Source organism: Charadrius vociferus, unplaced genomic scaffold (genome assembly GCF_000708025.1).
Source record: "Charadrius vociferus isolate BGI_N301 unplaced genomic scaffold, ASM70802v2 scaffold244, whole genome shotgun sequence".
NCBI classification, from domain to species: Eukaryota; Metazoa; Chordata; class Aves; order Charadriiformes; family Charadriidae; genus Charadrius; species Charadrius vociferus.
Genome location: NW_009648822.1, coordinates 5,241,110 through 5,258,348, shown reverse-complemented (window position 1 = coordinate 5,258,348; position 17,239 = coordinate 5,241,110). Strand labels below are relative to the sequence as shown.

Sequence of the window (17,239 nt, the reverse complement as noted above, 5' to 3'; positions counted from 1 at the left end):
AGAAAAGTAAAATAGAAAACATAAAAAAAAACACCACCACCACCCCCAAAAAAAAAAAAAAAAAGTCGAAAGAAAATTGAAGGAAACGCTTTGATTTCTTTGAAGGTATATTGCAAATCATTCCGTGCTCCAGAGAGACGACGGGCAGAGAGCAGCCCCCAGGACTGCCCGCTACTTGGCGTTTTTCGAAGCGCCCCCGGGTCTCTGCGGCGTCTTCGCCCGTCCTGCTAAGGTGTCATCCCAAATCCAGCAGATGTTGATACCTGCGTATCTTCACACACGTGTGGCTAATCTGGTAAACCCCCTCACCTGCATAACCCAAGGGGGCTTTCCGTGTTTAGTGTCAGGCCCTAGGGGGGCTTTTTTTTTTTGGTCAGGGCGGGTTGTGAATACACCCATCTCCCGGTTGTGTCAGCAGGCGAAGGTCACGGGCAATACGGGCCATGCAAAACTCGAGGAGGCAAGTTGTAGGAGGCATAGACCACCGGCATCTGTTTATCATTGTTGGAGCTGCCGGGGAAAGGAAAAAAAAATCCCCTGGATTTTGAGCTGCCAGAGTGAAGGAAACGGTTGGTGAGGTGGAATTGTTGGGGAGGGGGGATTAAGGGAGTCTTGATGAGCAACTGGAACAAATTAGCGATAGAGTCACAGAGACAAGAGGACGGAGCGAGAGGCTGAAGGGTCCGGGGCGCTCGTAGCTGCCCACAGTGCGGGTTGTGTGGGATGTGCACCTCTCTGCAATCACTCATGAGGTTAAAGCACAGCACAGCAAAAGCCATTTTGTGCCAAAGTTGGTTGTCTGTCGCGGGCTTTCGCCGGGCTATATATATTTATTTATTTTATTTTTTGTATTAACAGGTCGGTGGGAGAGAGTGGTTGGAGTGGGTCCAGTGAAAGAAGCACGTTAGGCTTTCCATGCAGCCTGCTGGCAGTGGTCACCCCGTCCTCCACATCGTGGCAGGACCGAGGCTCCCGCTGGCTTCCAAGTTATGCCAGCAAAACCAGAGGAAGAACCCAGAGGAAGAACCATGAGCAAGGTGGCAACAGCGGGTTACAGTGGAAGAAAGTATGTTGGAAATGGCAGGAGAACACAAGCAAGGAAGGAACAAAGGGAAGGGTGGGAGAAGTTAACAGAGGAAATAAAGGAGGCGAAAATGGCCATGGGTGAGGACAAAAAAAGGGAAGAATTACAAGAACAATGCAGAGTGAATGTGGGTGATAAAACGGGGGAAAGACTAGGGAGAGAGTCTGAGAAGGGCACGTTAATGAAGCATGAACCAAAGGGAGGTATTTTGCCCTATGGAAATTATTATTATTTCTACGGAATAATGCTTACATGTCTTGTATCATGGAGTTCAGGTGGAGGCTAGCCATGTGACTGATTGCATTCAGTGTGAATACAGGTAGCAGAAAAATGGTACAAAGAAAGGCAGAGAAAGAATCAGGACAGAGAACAAAAGAAAGACTTGGGTTGTCTGTGAAATATAAAAAAATAAGAGTCGCTGAGGGAAGGAAAAGAGTGAACATGGATATCCTTGGGCAAACACACAAAGGATAGTTGACGCTTACTTTGGGACAGGATCATCATAATCCACAGTACAATTTTCATCTTGATATTTGCTTGTCCTTGTGGAAGCGCTGTTATCATCCCATCAGATACGTTGACTACCTCCCATTCAAGGCTTTATACAGCCACCCATAAGCCATAGTATCAGCACGGCTTTCACATGAAACTGATAACAACGGTGAAATCATTCCTGGGCAAGGCAGTCCTCTTTCCATCTTCTTTGTTTTGTTTCCCCCCTCCCCCTGCGAAATCTCTTGTTTGCCTCAATAGTTTTGATTGATTTGTTTGTAGTTTGAAGGGTGGGGGGTTATTTTGAGAAGATGTCCGTGTCAGTGTTGTGTCAGCCTTGTATGGGGAAAAGTTTTGTTCTGTAAAAGGACAATGTTGAGGTCTTTCCTTAAAATGCAACGATGAGATTGCTGTAATGTCCTTGGATATGCATGCCATGACAAGATTTCCACAGCTGAAAATCTTTGTTATTGTTCTTCCTATACTTTATTTGCATTCTTGTGATATATTTTGGTCTGAAGAACTGCAAATGCCTGGCATGTTCATAGATCAAATTGTGAATTAGGGCAGAGCAGAAGGCACTTTGGGAGGGCAGGGATGGATGCTCAGACATGAGGAGGATGGCTCTGTCCCCAGGAACAATGTTAAAACCCCTCCTCTTTACAGGTCTGGTTCTCAGGCTACCATCAACGCTTAGGTGATGACTTTGTAATTTTGATTAGAGATCCTTCGGTGGAAAATACAGAAATAGTGCTAGTACTTATTTATTATGCATATGAAAAATAGAGCACAAAAAGGAAAAAGGTACTCATAGGACTCTGCTGTAGATTTGCCAGTCTAATGTTACCACTGCCTTGGCAGGGATGCTGTCATGGTGTATTATCTATCAGCATCACAAAAAGAAAATGTTATCACGTGGATACAAAAGTTTGCTTAGTAAGCAGGTAAATCAACATGAAAACATCCAAATAGTCTTATGAAGTTTTATGTGTCATTAATTCTTTCTTAAAGTGTTTATACGCATATAGTATCTGTGTATCTGTGCCCTTGCTCCAATCGTTTTGAGCATAAACACTGCTCTTAGCAGCAGCACTTGTATCTCATGAGGCCAATATTGTAATTAATGAGATTTAAGGTGCAAATACTGAAAGAAATTTAAGTTTCTAGTATCAAAAATGAAGATCCAGTGTTTGTTAAAAAGGGGGATGAAGGGGTGGCAGTACTTTAAAGCTTCTCAGTCCGACACTGGAAAGGAATTCACAATGTATTTTTAGAGTGTTATAAAAATCTCTTACATAATGCTGATTAATTCTTAGGTTTTAGGGAAGAGCACTGGGCTTTGTGTATAAGAGTGTTGACCAGCTAAGCCACTGAAAAGGGCTGGTTTGGGCTGGATATTTTTTTTTAACTTCTTGGATACAGAAAGCTGCAATTATTCAATTATTACAGGATTTTGCTTTTGTTTGGGCGTGTATGAATATTTTTCTGGAAACTGCGTCTTATTCTTGGAAGTCTTTATCATTTTAAAACATATGTTATGTTATATCACCCTGTCTGAGATACAGGATAGCTACAAACTGGGTGGGTTTTTTTCCTTCTCTCTTGCTGCAGCTAGTTACATTATGGATTAATGTTAAGAATGTCTGCAGTGAAACATTACTTGTCTGGCTGTGTAAGACTTACTTAAACAATGTAACTTGTATTACAGAATCATGATTTTCCTCATATACTTACAGTAATGTATACAATTACTATACAGTTCTGCCCATTCTGTTGATTTTCAAAATCATCAATTAATCTAACTGGCAGGTTTCACACACGTCTTAACAAAGGGCAATTCAGGAAATTCAGTCGGTAAATGGTACTTCCTCATTTTAGTTCTAGTTATATATACTTAGTGTTGTGTAGCTGGAAAGATTTTTTGGACAAGACATCATGGGGAAGGGATGCTTTTGTTTGGTCTTTTTCAACAGATATGTGACCAAGGCAGCTTTGGAGCTTTTCTGAAGAATCCTTCCTCCTTCTGTAGGCTATTTAATCTTTCTGTGGACTTTCTAACTATGAACCTCATTCTGCAGACTTTCATTCTTGTGCCGTACAGATGAGTAAGAATTGCTCAGGTGAGTGAGATGAGCCCTAAATCATTATTGCAGAACGAAGACAGGAGGAATGCATGGGTCACGAATGCAAAACAAAAGCTTTATTTGTCCCTCTTTTCCAGTTGGGAGGAAATAAAAGTAATTATAGGTCAGTGGTAGGGAGGGATGATCCTTATGGGTCCATTCCAACTTGAGATATTCTATGAATTCTATGATTCTAAGTATCAAAGAAAGGCTTACTAATAACCTGTTTGTCACCCAGGCCTCCTGCCAGCAAGGGCTCTCTCTCTTTCTCTTCATGATACCTTTTATAGGTGTTTCTGCAGTTCTGGAAGGAGTCTCCACCACCACAGAGAGCCAAGGCTGTTCTGCCATGTTTGGTTGCCTGAATTATTCTTTCCTGCGAAAGGACACTTGTTCTGTGAGATGCAGAGCAGCTCACTAAAGGAGCTGGGGACATCTTCCAGCACAGAGCTACGGGGTAGGGAGAGTCACTGCTGTACGCTGAAACCAGCAATCTGCTACAATTACTTCTGCAACACAGTCTGTCCTTGCTTTCTCACTCTCGTTCTCCCATGAAACCTAAGTTGTGGCCCTGTCCCCCCCGTCACTTTCTTTTTCCAGTGAGAACCACAATTTTCTCTTGTCTTTGAAGAGGAGGCAAGGATGCTTTGCAGCCTCCTGTGACACAGTTCATCCATGAAGGGGCCACGGAGAACCTGAATATGTTCAGCTTAAAAATAAAACTTGTTAAGAATAAAACTTTCATTAGTTTGTTGCTCTCACTGCTGATGATATGGTTGCTCGCACATGTAAGTACACTCTCTTCCAGTCTGTGTACACGTGCAATTCAGAGTATCGGAAATAATCTGTAAAGGGCACACAGTGAGACACAGTTCTGAATCTTAGTTCATACAATGGAAAAAAAACATGTTTGTGTGTACTGGTTTCTTCCATATTAGCTCTTATGACTTCGTTCTTTGGTGTCTTATGTGGTTTCAGATCTCCTTGATGCTGTTTCCACCGGAGGGGCTTTCACAACCTCTCGCTTGCTCTCACACACACAGATGCTCACGTGTGTGCCTTCTCTGGTACGGGCTGAGGGTTGAACTCATGTGGCCTCTCACGCAGAAAGGCTTAGAAACGGTCTCCCTCTTCTCCCCAGCCATGTATTTTCACTTATAGAACTGGAATTGCTAATCTTTTTGTCAAATTTGGTTGATAATTGGGTAATGGATTAAAATTCTGACTGAAATATACCTAAATACCTGCAGCATGTGGGATTGCCCTAATTTCTTTGGTTAGCATGGCTAAAATTGGTTGGTTTGAGCTCTCTGACTGAAACTATATGTTACCAGACAACCCAGTCTATGCGGGGAAAAAAAATATCTATATAGTACATAGCCTCAGTTAGTAATTATTTGAAGGACAGCTGAAAGTCACCATTGCTGGTTCAGTTATGTGTCACATCATGAATGTGATTCTGTGTGCTGCATGTGCCAATAACGAGAAGAAAACCAGCTTGAAAACTGGGGATAGAGGTGGATGAGAGGCTAAATTGGACCCCAGTCCTACACAAAGCTCCACATGGGCACATCTATCTTTGCATGATGTGGGTGCAGGGATTTGTGGGTAAGGACTTTACTGCTATGGCGCCTTAGCTGCCACTTTTAACATTTAATGCTATGCTAAAAAAAACCAACCCAGAAATCACATTAGCAGAATCAAAATTGCTTTTATTTTCAGGGTCACTACACTCAGCAATATGTTACAGAAAAAGGATGAACCCAGTATGGAGTTGCTGGTAATTCCTGTGTTGGTTTGACATACGCAGGCTGCTGTCGACTTCAACAGGCTTATTTAACACATTTGTTTCTTTTTGTTTTAGGGTTAGTCAAAATGCAATTTTATGAAGCTATCTCATTGAGGTTGAATTTCATGGGCTGTAGGCCCAGAGTTGCAGGCTTGGGGTTGCGCAGGTGTATCAGCGGAAAGACTTTGGCTTTAGCTAGCAATTAACCGTGATTAGGGCAAATAACGTCTTCAGAACTCTCAACATTTTTACATTTATTATATTCTGTTTGTAAAAAAAAAAATAAAAAAAACCCACCAAACAAAAGATTCCCAAGCAAGCAGTAGTACTAAAAGTGAAGATCTGGAAAAATAACTGGCCGAAGCTATCATACTGTGACAGCTTTGGCAAACCTTTACACAGTTTTATAAATCAAACACATGTGATGTTCTATTCTCTGGGTAGGTCTTTACATTAGAAGTTCATCCTTAACACAAAAGATGAATAAAATGGTTCACTCTCTCCACATATTTACTGAGCACATATTAGTGAATTAAGTATCATCCCAGTGGTACACCGTATCGGCCATACTCTATCAACACATTCAAACGTTCAGCAGTTTTGCTGAACTTTTCTGCCTTCTTTGATGTGTATAACCCAGGGAAGATGGAGATTGTTTTGGTCTGTGTTGTATGCTTAATATTCAAAGGAGGTAATTTCTCTGGATCTCAAGAATCATAGAAAATAATTGTCTGGAGGCTTGCTCTTCTTTTCAACAAGTACAACACATGCCAGTGGACTCTGATAGCTGAGCGTTATTTCATTTGCTTTCAACACCAACATTTGAGCTTCTTCTGCTTTTTATGAACTATTTGAGGTTTTCATGTTCAGTTAAGAATAGATACATTGAGAACTGCAAAAATTTCACCCTGTTTTGTACCTGGGGCCCAAGGAGAGGGTAGCGATGGTTAAAAACACTGGCACATACTAAATCAAAGTTATACCAGATCTGACTGATTGTTTAACAGCTGGCCAGTAGCAGTGTTAAAAGTAAGAAAGGAAACCACAGCATCATTCATTAATTTGTACTTTTATACATTTTGTTTCTCTTAAAATGTCCAAGACATCACACATTCATAAATGAACAAAACCATTACAGGCATATAATCCACAGAGTCTTCCCAAATATCCAGCAACATAACAAGGAAAATTAATTAAAAATGCTTGATAGTATATGGAACCAAGAAGAAAAAAAAAAAAAGAAGTAAGATGATGTTGCTTATTTCTGACACCAGCTTTCACTGGACCAAAAGCAGATGCAGAACTTACTTTGTCAATATCCTTTGGCTTTTCTTCGGTAACTGGGAGATATGAGGAACTACAGCAAATTCAGTCCCTGTTACAAGTGTGTGTTACAATTACACCAGAGGGACCAAATTACAACCTTTTCATGCTGGGTTCTCTACAGGCAAAGAAGGGTAAAGCAGGGTTGTAATGGGGTATGGGCAGTGTCACAGCCCCGAGGACGAGCTAGCTTGGGAGGGGAACCCTTTGACTCTAAATATCTTATGTGGTAACAGCACTGGGGGATTGCGAAGATAATTTGCTACTTAAGTTCCTCCTTGATTCAGTATTTCTTGGTTTCTATTTTGAATAGGTAAACAGGTAAAAGGCAAGCATAGTCTGTAATGTTAACACGTGAATATTGTTTTAGATATTTGTTTGAGGTTTGTGCAGCAGATTGTTTTGTGAGACGGAGCCTTTTATAGAAACCCGACTATTACTTGTATTCTTTGGCATTTCCATTTATAAAAGCTAGTCATGTTTTTACACACACACACGCGCGCGCGCGCACACACACGATATTGTTCATATATATTGTTCATCTGGTAAGGAAGAAATAAAAAAAGAAATTGATACCATTCTGCATATGTGTTCAAAAGCTTAGTGAATTCTTCAAGCTCTGCTGTGGATCAGATTTCATGAAACTGCAATAAAAAAAATCCTTTTTTACCTTGTCTTTGTGTGTTCTGGGGTGGGTTTGTAAGGTTTGAATTACTAGGTAATCACCAAGAAGTCTCCTTTTCATGAGCATGCAGCTGGGAAATGGACAGTTTAATATTAATGGAAAGAACAAACTCTCCTTCTCCTTTCCCTCCCCTTTCTTCTCTGCACTTCCGCTTCATCATTTTCTTCTCTAAGGTCTCTATCCTGAAATTGCCTTTGTGGAAGTCCAGGGTGAACTACAAAGCAAGAGTAGAGCCCTGTTTTCAAAACCCCATTTACTGACTTCAGTGAGTGTCACATGACACTAACTTATGAATATTCGAAAAATCCGATTCATTGATGTATCTGCAATTATTTATGCAACTCAGGAACTAATATGACATGAATCTGCAGGCTTTCCTTCTGAAATACCCTGCCATCACCATGCTGCCAGGGGGAGGTATGGAAATAATCACTTCTGGCTTCTAAAAGAAGAAAAATATTAAATGTTTATTGAAAATGAATGGGCACAAACAATTGAACTTTAATAGAAGTAAACAGTAGCACAGTGTCTGTAATGTGGTGTATATCCACACCTGTGCTGTCTGTACAGCATGAATGTCTTTAAAGATGCTATTAACTTCCATCGTTTAATGATGTATCTAGGAAGATTTCTGGCTAATACACTTCCCACTGCTGTTCACCTCTAGATCCGTTCTGGCTTCACTTTCAAGCAAGTTGAGCAAGAAATTGAAGTTAATTGCACAAGTTTAGTACATCACAATTTTTTAGATTAAAGGACACTTCTTCATATTCTTTCTCATTTAAGCCAACTGCTGGAAATCCAGTGTGATGAAAGAGAGAGGACAACCCCAATGCAGGGTCTCCAGGGACCACTAAGTCTAAGGCAAACATAAAATTAACCCTCTTTGGGCTTTCTAGCACAAAGAAATTCTTTGCACGCAAAGACTACAGAAGTCACAGGACTGGACTGAACTGAGAGCCCCAAAAGCTTTCCCGCTTCTCGTTTTCTGGATGTAAAATGCTGGTTTTGAATAAAAACCTTTGCTGATGACTCCTCTGCTGGTTTCTTTCCCATGTCTAAGTCAGTGTTATTTAGGGAGCTGAACTGAAAGACCTCTTCTGACCCATTTGGCTTTGGCCCATTAGAGATTTGTTTACGTGGGCAGAGCAGTTCTGATGGTCGAACTCAGTTGCTTTCCCCCAAGGTGGTCTTTCTGTCCAACGAAGGTTGGTACTGTGGGTCTGTGAGGGGAATCAAGTTCTGGTCTGAGCAGCTGGAACAGGGAAGGTTACAAATGAATTCCCGAACAAGAGAACAGAGATGCCTTAGGGCTGTATTAGAAACGGTGGCTTCTCCCATCTGTTCTCTCCTGTTGAGTTCTCCACATACTTACTGCTGGTAGGCTGGCTGGCATGGTAGTTTCCTAGGATATCTGACTAAGAAGCATTTAAGGTGAATTGTGTTATTTAAAATATCTTTCTTTTATTGTTTTTCATACCCAAGGTCAAAATTTATAGCCCAGCTTCATGATGCTTAACCTGGATTGTGGTAGCCTTTTCCCCCAGGTGATTTAAAAGTGGGCTTGAGAAGCAGTTATGTTTTAATTTCTCCCATTTAATTTTTCTTTTTTCTTTTTTTTTTCATTTTCTTCTGCACTTAAAAAAAAAAAAAATTCTTTCAGCAGCACAAGATATGTCTGACTAGTGCATCCCAAGGCATAGTTTTTAGTAAGAGAGGAAGAAGTGCATTTTTTATATGACTGTTGCTAACATACAAGAGTGCAGTGTAGGAAGGCAGCTCTTGAGAAGCTCCTCCCTGGCCTGGAAGGGCATCATGTCCAATTATGACAACTTACTTAATTCCAGACATTGGTAAACGAACAGGGATGTGGAAGGGCATGTATATGAAAGAGGAGGACTTTTTAATCTCGCAAGCTGGCCTCGGGGGTTTTGGTTCAGAAACAGACAAGAGTTATATAGAATTCCCAGAATACAGCTGGTGCACCCATAACTGCATTGGCTATAATAGGATTTTTTACTGTGCTAGGAATGAAATATTGGGCTCTCATTGTTATCTTTCCTTGTGCAGCTGTAAAGAATTTATTCGTGAGTTTTACAATATCCAGAGGTGGTTCCTTTGTACCCTTTTTCAATAAAGTTGAAATGCCAAAAGTTTTTTAGATTCTTATTACTCTCTTTGCCCAGTACAAAACCCTTGTAGCAATCCTGAGACTGGCACATCTGCCCTACCATCAGCCTTTTCTGAAAGAGACCATTTTCATTTCCCTGCATAGCCGGTCCTTCTAATGCCATTTATAGTTAGGCCCAACCTCGAGTCTTTACCAGTGTGTTGAGTTGAACAAGCTTATGCCAGACTAGTGAGATGTTTGTTAATGGCTCTGAAAAGCTACATTATTTTATCTATTCTTGACAAGACTCTGGATCATACCTCAGATTTTAGGCATTCTCTGTTCAGTGTACTGAAATTTCTTGTAAGCCTGAGGTGTCCTACCTTAAAATGGAAAAAAAAAAAGTCATGCATGAATGTGGGGATAAAAATGTTTCGCTTGGAAAAGATATCTCAATTGCCCAGAATACTAAGTAATCAGGGAGCCATTTAATTTCCACATGCTAGCTTTCTCCCTGGTCTTTCTTTTGCGAGACTACCATTCTCTAAAGAGTTTGGCCCTGATTTCTCATTGCCTTAAGTGGAAGCAGGAGTAGGCACTTGATGTGACTTCCCAAATACTCCACTTTCCATCATCAGTTGGTGGCTGCTCATGAGAATTTTCTGGATTTGATACTGCTGTTTGAGCGTATTCAATCCTGACAAACACAGTCCTTTTTTAAAAAGCTGTCGGTATTAAAGGTAACTTCCACGTTAATGGAAATGACAAATTAATCCAGCAAAGAAATACACAATAATAAAGACAGTCCATTTTAGATTATATTTCTTTTTTTCACTGCATACTGATTCCTTAAAATCAATTTTAAGAAATACCTTTTTTCCACTGAGAGGTTTGGTTTTTTTTTTCTCTTTCACTGTCCTTTATGAATCCCCTTTCACCTCCATAGGTCCTTGTCATGTCTAGGGAAACAATGCATTTTAAATTCAGATGTAGCAGGTCTGGTTATGTCATCTATTCATGAGTGAGTTTCCCACTGAAACCAGGATGGATCATGGTGTAGGACTAAGCATTACTGCTAAGAAGTAAGGAAATAACAAACTTCAAACTTTTGGAAGGATGTGAGGGAAACTGTGAAGAAAATCTTTCTCTTACCCCTTCCACTGAATCTACCACATATATATAAATATGTATCTTCAACAGCTATTACCCAACAATCTCCTTCTCATTCAAGAAGTACTTGGACAGATGGAAGTCAAAACAGTAGGGGACTAATAAACTGTTTCAAGGTTCCCAAATTAGGTCGGCTTAAAAATAAAAAATGGATTTATAAACGCTAGCATCCAATCGGAGTGTTGCCACTGATTTCCATGGTTCTGGCAGTATCTGGCTCCTAACACAAATACAAATGTCGTAATTTGTTTTCCATTCCCTCTGATGTCAATGTAAACAATCTTTTGGATGGATTTGGATATTTCTCTGCAGGAGTATGAAGCCTAACTCAACAGTATTGTGTTAGTTTATGAGAAGCAGAAGGGGAATCTGACAAGTTTAGTGACATTGTCCAAGCTATCTGAAACATAGAAAATGCCTTACATAATGAAAAGCATATTAGAGTTTAAAATCTGTTCTATATTCATTGTTTAAATGTACATTAGAAGCCAACTATGTCAAGGCTTGAGCTAAAAATGACCAAGCCAAAGCAAAAGGCATAGGAGTAGTCAACTTGTTTCATACAATTCACTATGTAAATCTTCTGAAGCTATTAAAATGTTTCTTGATGATACTATCTTTTCTCTCAAGATTCGTGAGAAAAGTCAGTTCATGTAGGATCATGTACAGTACTCACAATACTCACAAGATTCACTCCATTGTTTCCTGTTCTTCTAAGAATAACCTGATGCATCTCTCCCTGAATATACATATCTCTTTGCTTGTCTTGCAATTTGAATTTTAATTCAGTCAACGGCATTTCCCAAGGATGCCTCACGTTCAGACGCAAGTTAGCAAAAGCATTTTTTTTACTGCTTACAAACTATTAATATCTTTTGACAGAGGTCTTTAAGCCCATTTTTTAAGTGACTGACTGGAAATATTTTAGGAGTTATTTTTTCAGAAACAGTTCAGGCAAGCAGATGAACATAAGTGGGGATCACGTATAAAAGTTGCCCTTTTTGCTCTTCCAGGTGCTGCAGTTGGTGTGAGAATTCAGGGGTGAGCGTGCCTCGTAACAAAGGATGCTCCAGTATACCACGGGCAGTGCAGTATTTCTGTACTTGCCTGTGGGCCTGGCTCTTAATTTTGAAGTCCAGTCACTCCACGCTCAGCTAACAACATTGTTTACCACAAAAGGTTCAGCAAAAACTACTGCTAAAATTGCTCAGTGGTCAGTTGTGTTTCTTGAAATTAATTTTCAGACTGAGTAGCTGCCTGCTGTGAGGAGGTTTATGGTACACCGTCTCTCCTGACTGCCAGAAGTTGCCTAGGACCTTTTCATGCACAAGCAACACATTTTAAAATATGCACTTGCTTAGGCACATTATTATTCTAAATGTCTTGAAGTTATGTTCTCACTCTTTGTCACCATAGAAATGATTATACAATTACTTACCAGTTTCTCCAAAGAAGGTCTGCCTGTGTGTCTGGGTACGGATACAATGGCTCTCCAAGGCATTGAAGAATTACTTCACTGCAAATAAGAGACCATCTCTTCGCTGCCCGGGACCTAGCAGGGAAGGAGCAGCTGCCAACCAGGCTGACCAAACGCGTTTTGAAAGGAGCAGGCACGGCAGGCTGTGGGCATGTCCTCTTCCAGCTGCGGCTTTACCAGCCGGAGGAACCTGCGCCGTAGCATGGTGCCCTGTTGCTGTTACCCCTCCGAGGGTTGCGCTCCCAGGTCCGCCAGGCAAGCCACTTCAGTGTCTCCTGCTTAAAATGGTTTAGTCAAAGCAAGCTATCCCCCCAATTACAGCATGAGCCGTATAGACATGACGTAACACGAGCGATGCTATTTCGGCTGCAGCAGAGGACCTGTGGGCAGATGTTCTCCCTGCACTCGCTTCTGCAATGGCATCTCAGGGCACTTACCCGGTACAAAAAGGGTATGTGGGTCCCTCACACTCACGCGAACTTCACCCCTTTTGGCAGTGTGAATGTCAAGCTGAGGTGCCGAGCACTTGCCCATGGTTTAGCCAACATTCAAAGAACAGATACCATACGCTTTAATCAGCCAGGCTGGATTTCTGTTTTTCTTATTTTTTTTTTCATCACTTGATTGAACTGCACGCAACAGCAAACCGGACTCGTCTTTGAGGCAATTCCTATTTCATTCCATAGTAAACAACGTATTCCCTCTCTTTAAACCTCTTTCTAGTTCAATTTTTATTTCTGCCCCACTATTATATTCCTCAGTGTTTTGTCTACAGAAATAATCTTTTATGAATCTTGGGTTCAGTGCCCAAGTTCCCTACAAGTCCTAAGAATTCCCTTCTCTGAGCCGTACGTGCATTAAAGACACTGAAGAGAGCCCTTTCAAATTCAAATACATAAAAGCAAACAGGAATATTAAAACAGAAAATGCAAACACAAAAATGCAAACATAAATGGTTTCCACAACACACTGGAAAGCAAATGAAAGGGTAATGTTTTTGATAGGGGAAAGCAATTGTCTAGGAAAATAAAAATTATAAATCTTTAGAAGGGAAGATTTGAGGTGTTTTTTTTCTGAAATGGGGACAACTATACAGAGCAAGGTCTCAAAGTTCATCAGATGCTGTGCTAATTTAAGAGTCTTAAATAGCAGACGTTGTCTGTCTGTCATGCAATTGTGTGTCTGTCAGTTGTCTGTTAGGTTGGGGCTCTAGAGGATCCCAGATGTGCCAGTGGAATCTTGGGAGCCAAAGCCCTACCCAGACTGTCTAGGATTTTTATTTGTCTTGATTTTTATTTGTCTTGATTTTTATTTTTTTTCTGGCAAGTTCAGCAAGGGTAACACAAACAACTAGTTAAAAGTAAAGTTGGACCTAAACTGTTTGTTACCTAACAATTTCTTTTTCATCTTCCACAACCCTTTTTTACAGTCTTAAACAGTCTGCTTTAAAAGAAACACTTTTTTTTTTTTGTGCCTTTCCCTGTTTCTAAACAGTGGAGAAGTACTGAAATGCAGTGCCAAAGCCTTTTCTTCCAGTATTTCCATCCCATTAGAAACCACAAAGTGAGGCAAATTCTGAGAGCAAGCCTCTTCTTGCAAAACTTCCAGTTCATTCTATTGAACAGAGAAGTTTGGATGAGTTTGATTAAGCTTGCAAAGGTTGACTCAGTCCTTCATCCTCCACTGGTAGGTAAATTGAATCATGGGATTTATAAAGAATAAACCTCGCCAGACAAACTTGATTGCATTTTTGATGGAATTACAAAATTAGCAGATGATGGGAAAGCAGTAGATGTAATATATTTGGATTTCAGGAAAGCATTTGGTACTGCCTCATGAAATTTTACTTGAAAAATTAATTCAGATTGGCTGCAAGTAGAACAGTGCCATGTGGGGACGAGGAGCTCAGACCTCATGAAAAAGGACAACGACAAGAGGCAGCACACACTTGCCTGTGCCCCTGACCTCAGCACTCTGAGGACATCACCTTTGGTCCTCCACCAGGAGATGCAGCCACAAGGCTCTCCGTGGGCTCCTGCTGAGTCTGGCTGCGCTGCCACGGTCATTCTTGATTAGGATAGAGGACTGGAACTTGGCCTGCTGATGTGGTCAGGGATTGTGCGACCCGTATGCCACGTGGACGGGAGCTCGGTGTCACGGCAGGAGTCACGTTCCGCTTTCCTGGAAGCCAATGACGCTGGCGTCTGAGGGAGAAGATTGTGGTTCTCCTGTTCCAAGGTGCTGGGGGACAGGGGATAACTAAAGCAAAACCCACCCACCTTGTTGGGAAACGGGTGAGAGTTCCTGAAGGATGATTATCTACTAGGTTAAAGTAAAGGAGACAGAGATCTTTAACGAACACAAACTATCCTAAGACTGCTTTGTTCCTCTGTGTCAAGGAAAAGAGACACCGCACCGTTACGTAAAATATTCTGCTGTGATTTCACATTTCGTTCTGAAGGCATCATCCCAAGAAAAATTATTGACAAACAGGGGTAATTTTAGAGAAGGAGCAAAGCAAAATGTCCAGATGCTGACGTGATAGAATTTATGTTTTTATACATACATATATCTATATGTAGTATAAATAGCTTGGCTAAAAGGCAGCCATGGGGGTTTGGCAAGGTACCAGCATTTAGAGGCCATAAGAATACAAGTACAAATGGCCCTTACCAGTCAATTCAGGGATACTGCAGCAGACTCCAGCAGGAGCTTCCTGAGGGAAAGATGGATCCTTGGGGCTTGGACAGAATAGCTGACTGTGGAGAAAGTGGTATAACTAGGCAAACTGGGTGGAAATCAATGAAAGAAATAAGTAGCTGAAATATGGGGAAAACTCTTTAACAGTGAACATCCTACGATGTTATCAAAGGAAACTGTAAATAGCTCATCCATCAGAACATACATCTAATTTGGATAAAAACTGGTTTTTTTCCATGTGGATTCCCCTGGTCCTTGCCAATTCCTTGAAAGCTCACAGGAGTCTCAGTGGGGTTTGGTTACACCTCAGCAGAAGACAAGCCCATATCCACCCAGTAGAAAAATATTTCCTCTGGCTATCTGCCATGTAGAAACCAGATATTAGCCTTCATTTCAGTTCTTTCTTTACGTTTCTTGCATGCCGTCTCTGCTTTCCCACTCATTCTCCATGCCTTTGGCCCCCACCGGTAAGGACCAGGTCAGCAGTTGCAGAAGAGCTTGGTTCGTGCCATGCCCCACCAAAACTCTTCCCAGCAGCATCCATCCCCACCAGGTTCACTTCGCAGGAAGCACTCCTGAAAGTGTTTCTGCATTGGAGCATCCTGCGTGTTTTGACTGTGCAAAGGGGGATAACTCTATCACCTCATCAGGGCGGATTTGGTCATGCAAGCCACCAATTTGTTTATCTCTGTTCAACGGTTAATTTTTTTTTTTTTTAAATACTGAAAGCTTAAATCTAAAAATCCACTGCTTTCCTAAGACCTTTTAAGTCAAGTTTCAAAGGCAGTCTTTTATTGCTGGGTTATAAACCCCTTTACAGAAGGAAAGCTTTAAGTCTGAATATTAAAGTGTTCAAAGTTCCTTTTTGGATTGTGAACCTATTATTAAAGCAGGATGGAAACTAGTTTGCAGTCTGCCTTTTACACAGAGCATCCATACTGCCAGAGTCCAAAATGAAGTCACTTTTTTGGATTAGGTGCAGACCACAGAAGGCTTAGAAATGCCACTTGTAATTAAAAACATTGCGCCTGGATCCCTCTGTCTTTATCGAGGTTAAATGGCCACTGAAAGCAATACAAGTGGAGACTGAAGAACAACAGCAAGCTTGTGTCCTCTATTTTCTAATATACTTAACTGTTTATGGATGGTAGGGAAGCTTTGTACGTTTTGTACGTTTCAACAGTAAAATGGATGCAATTTCCTCTAACTTTGATAGTGATTGTAATAACAGCTAGTGCTCTGTGAGGCCAAGCAGAGCCACCTCTCCCTGTCCCCTTCTCCCCGCCTTTTGAGATTGACTGTCAGCCCTTCAGCGTGGACAAACGTTGTGGGCTGTTGTTGCAGCGAGCGTTGTTTTTTCAGCTTTATCTGTTGTATTTCTGCTAATGCCTTGTCTACTTTATGGATCAGAGACTTTTATCTAGCCGTCTGGAAGAGCTTAGCACGACGCAGCCCCTGATCCTGCCTGAGCTATCACCATATCAATACTAATTGCACAGCATTTTAATTCTTCAAAACGTTATGTCAACTAGGTGGGCTCGATTCAGGAAGGATGTGTGCCGGTACCCGAAAAAGGGCTTGGCTGGAACTGAGGCGCTAAGCGGAATACTGCCATCTAACATATCCCCTGCCAGCTGCCGGCAGATGTGGGCTCATACTCCTGTTTCTTTTTTGGTCAACATCTTGTCGGCCACTGCACAGCCCAGTTTGACACCTCCTGCCTTAACTTCTACTGCGCTGTGGAAACCATGCATCTTTCCATTCAAGTTCCCTCCTCTGCCCCTGGTAAATATTCTCAGGATAGATTACACAGGATCAGACCCTTCCAGAAACACAGCTCGCGCCACTTTTTTTCAACGTATCACAGGAACAGAAGAGACTTCGCTATCTGGAAGACAGACCCACCTCCCCAAAAACATATGCCAGATCCCGGGGAGATTATGTAAGAAAAGGTGACTATGACCCTGCAGACTAGTGATTAGGGCATTTACCTTGGAGGAGAGAACCTGTACTCCCAGGACAGTTTCTGAAGCTTGCTCTCTTGGGTCATTGTCAGGCAAGGCAGAAGAACAGTTTGGTGAGCACAGTTCAAAACTCAAGAGCTCTCCAGGTTTGCTAATTGCAGCCTCAAGGCATGTCCCCAGTCATTACCCTGGCTGCCATCCCTGGCTCCCTGCTTCGCCCAACAGCCTGTCCCACATCCCTGGGACAACCTGGCCCAGGGTCCCCTCCTGGGCACGGGGCTTAAAAGCCTCAAAGCTTTCTTCTCCCTCGCACAAAGAGCGT

The 17,239-nt window shown here is 41.6% G+C and overlaps 1 protein-coding gene across 1 annotated transcript in view; it reads right to left on the bottom strand.

Moving 5' to 3' along the window:
* The window catches only part of SSBP2 (single-stranded DNA binding protein 2), a 207,966-nt gene extending 190,963 nt beyond the window's left edge, over positions 1-17,003 (bottom strand). The window contains exon 1 of the mRNA XM_009886887.1: positions 16,945-17,003. Within this exon, the coding sequence (XP_009885189.1) occupies positions 16,945-17,003 (59 nt within the window). The remainder of the gene's footprint in view (positions 1-16,944) is intronic.
* Between the last annotated feature and the right edge of the window lie 236 nt (positions 17,004-17,239).